General features: G+C 56.1%; 1 protein-coding gene across 1 annotated transcript in view; it reads right to left on the reverse strand.

Moving 5' to 3' along the window:
- The window catches only part of LOC119970779 (coiled-coil domain-containing protein 80-like), a 45,322-nt gene extending 43,149 nt beyond the window's left edge, over nucleotides 1-2,173 (reverse strand). Inside the window, exon 1 of the mRNA XM_038805938.1 lies at nucleotides 269-2,173. Within this exon, the coding sequence (XP_038661866.1) occupies nucleotides 269-2,104 (1,836 nt within the window). The 5' untranslated portion in view covers nucleotides 2,105-2,173. The remainder of the gene's footprint in view (nucleotides 1-268) is intronic.
- Between the last annotated feature and the right edge of the window lie 419 nt (nucleotides 2,174-2,592).

The following is a 2,592-nucleotide window of genomic DNA, read 5'->3' on the forward strand; positions in this document are numbered from 1 at the left end:
CCCCTCCATCTCCCTCCTCCCTCTCCCCTCCCCCCTCTCCCCTCCATCTCTCCCCTCCCTCTCCCTCCACCCTCTCCCCTCCATCTCCCTCCTCCCTCTCCCTCCTCCCTCTCCCCTCCATCTCCCTCCACCCTCTCCCCTCCATCTCCCTCTACCCTCCATCTCCCTCCACCCTCTCCCCTCCATCTCCCTCTCCCCTCCATCTCCCTCTACCCTCCATCTCCCTCCACCCTCTCCCCTGCCCGTCCAGGTTTCAAATGTGACTCACCAACAATCTCCGCTTGTTCCGAAAATGATCCAAAAATCCCCTCAGCTCCTGGTTGTCGATTTGCTTCGAGTTCCTGGAGCCATTTTTCTTGTTCTTACGGTTTCTCCTGTTCTTCCGATTTTTTTTTCTCTCTTTTTTTTTCCGGTTCCCTCTGTGCTTCCTCTCCTCTTTCCTGCCGCTGGATGGAACAGATTCCGGGTTCTCCTGCCTCTGTCCCTCTCCCCTCCGCTCTGATTGTGGAGACAGGTTGGGGCTGGGCTGGGTTAATGCTCCCCTTACCTTGCTGTGGCGCCAGGTTTCAGTGGGTTGAGCAGTGGCAGGAACCCTGGGGGATTTGGGTAGGGTAGACCCAATGAGGGGGTCTTCAGGCGGGTGTGTGACACGAGAGGCCTGGCCAGAGGGGGTTGAGAGTCCAGGAAAAGAGGCTTGTGTACTGGGTGACCCATAATCCCAGTGTCCTGACTCGGGACGCTGATGTGCCAGATCTGTGGGAACAGTGGAGAAGTTTTCCAGAGTTTGGGAAGTAGGAAGACTGTGCCAGGCTTGTCCAGTAGCGGACTGGGTCAGAGGAGACATGGTTGACATCACTGAGGTTGAGCCCTTCGTTTGGACCTGGGGTCTCTGATAGGTATGAGACCCTGCCCGAGACACAGGGTTCCTGTGCTTGGCTGTTAACATCTGCTGCACTTTCTCTCTGATCTGAACCATCAGACTTTCTACCGTCTCCTGTCCTGGTGACACTGGGATGGTGGAAGACTCTCTGGGGTTAGCCCCACCCCGGAGGCTCTCAACTCTTCTCTTTCCAACTGAGTTTGGGGTGAAGGCTGAACCCTTCTGCTTGCCCAGTGTTCTCCCACTGGGAAAACTGCTGTGTGGAGCCAGTAATCCTGGTTTCCCTGGGGACCCAACACTCTGAGATCTGATGGGTTTCTTAGAGTAGGGAGAGGCTGATCTCCACATGCCGTTGAGCGTTGTCCTGTTGACCATTCCCCTGTTGACCAATGTCCTGTTGACCATTCCCCTGTTGACCAGTGTCCTGTTGGCCATTCCCCTGTTGACCAGTGTCCTGTTGACCATTCCCCTGTTGACCATTCCCCTGTTGACCAATGTCCTGTTGACCATTCCCCTGTTGACCAATGTCCTGTTGACCATTCCCCTGTTGACCAATGTCCTGTTGACCATTCCCCTGTTGACCAGTGACCTATTGGCCATTCCCCTGTACAGCAAACTCCTGTTGTTGGTATGGTGTTGTCCTGAGCCCAATCTCCTGGCCCCAGCACCTTTGCATCTGAGATGTTGGCCCCTCCTGGTCACACTCTCTATCTTCCTGAGGGGCATTTGGTCCACCGTCTCCAGGACAGCCTCCATCCTCACCGCGTAGGGGAAGCGCTCGTACAGCTGCATGGACTTCCTGAGCAGCACCATGTTGAACTGCCCTTCCTTCAGCGACAGGAGCCGCATGATCTGGGCCACCCCCTCGGCTTCCAGCTTGTCCTCTGACACCTCGCCCTCCTGGGAGACGGTCACCACCTTGCCCATGTCCCCCTGGAACAAGACCAGGAGTAAAAGGTCCCTGGCCGCCAGCTGGCACCTCAGCTCCGGGCTCTTCACGTCCATCTGCTGCTCCATCAGCCGGTACGAGGTGTCCGAGGGGCCCGGAGCAGCGAGGATCAGCAGGCGGAACTTGCCCAGGTAGCCGGCCAGAGGACCCAGCTCGGCCCGGGGGGCTGGCAGAGCCCGGGAGCCCCCCTGCCCACCCCCGGGGGCAGGGGACAAGCTGCCAGCACCCGCTGCCAGCCCGCACAGCAGCACAAGGCAGGCGGTGAGGGCGTTCATTCTGCACACAGATCACACACACACACACACACTGACTGCAAGATCATCCCCAGCCAGCCCAGAGGAAAGAGCTCCCTGTCCACACCCCAGAGAGAGAGAGAGAGAAATCAGCCAGGCTCCCATTCCAACTGTGCAACTCACATTCCCAAACCTGGGGGAGTTTTCATTGCAAGCAGTGTGTGGATTGTCAGCAGTGTTTTAGTTGTCTGCAGTGTGTTTGCAAGCAGTGTGTTTGTAAGCAGTGTGAAGCAGTGTGTTTGTAAGCAGTGTTTTAGTTGTCTCTAGTGTGTCTGTAAGCAGTGTTTTAGTTGTCTGCAGTGTGTTTGCAAGCAGTGTGAAGCAGTGTGTTTGTAAGCAGTGTTTTAGTTGTCTCTAGTGTGTTGTTTGTAAACAGTGTTTTAGTTCTGTGCCGTGTGTTGATTGTAAACACACATTTCTGTGCGGACACGGGGAACGAGTGCAACAGTTGGTATCCAGGTGTGACACAC

Source organism: Scyliorhinus canicula, chromosome 8 (assembly GCF_902713615.1).
Source record: "Scyliorhinus canicula chromosome 8, sScyCan1.1, whole genome shotgun sequence".
Lineage (NCBI taxonomy): Eukaryota > Metazoa > Chordata > Chondrichthyes > Carcharhiniformes > Scyliorhinidae > Scyliorhinus > Scyliorhinus canicula.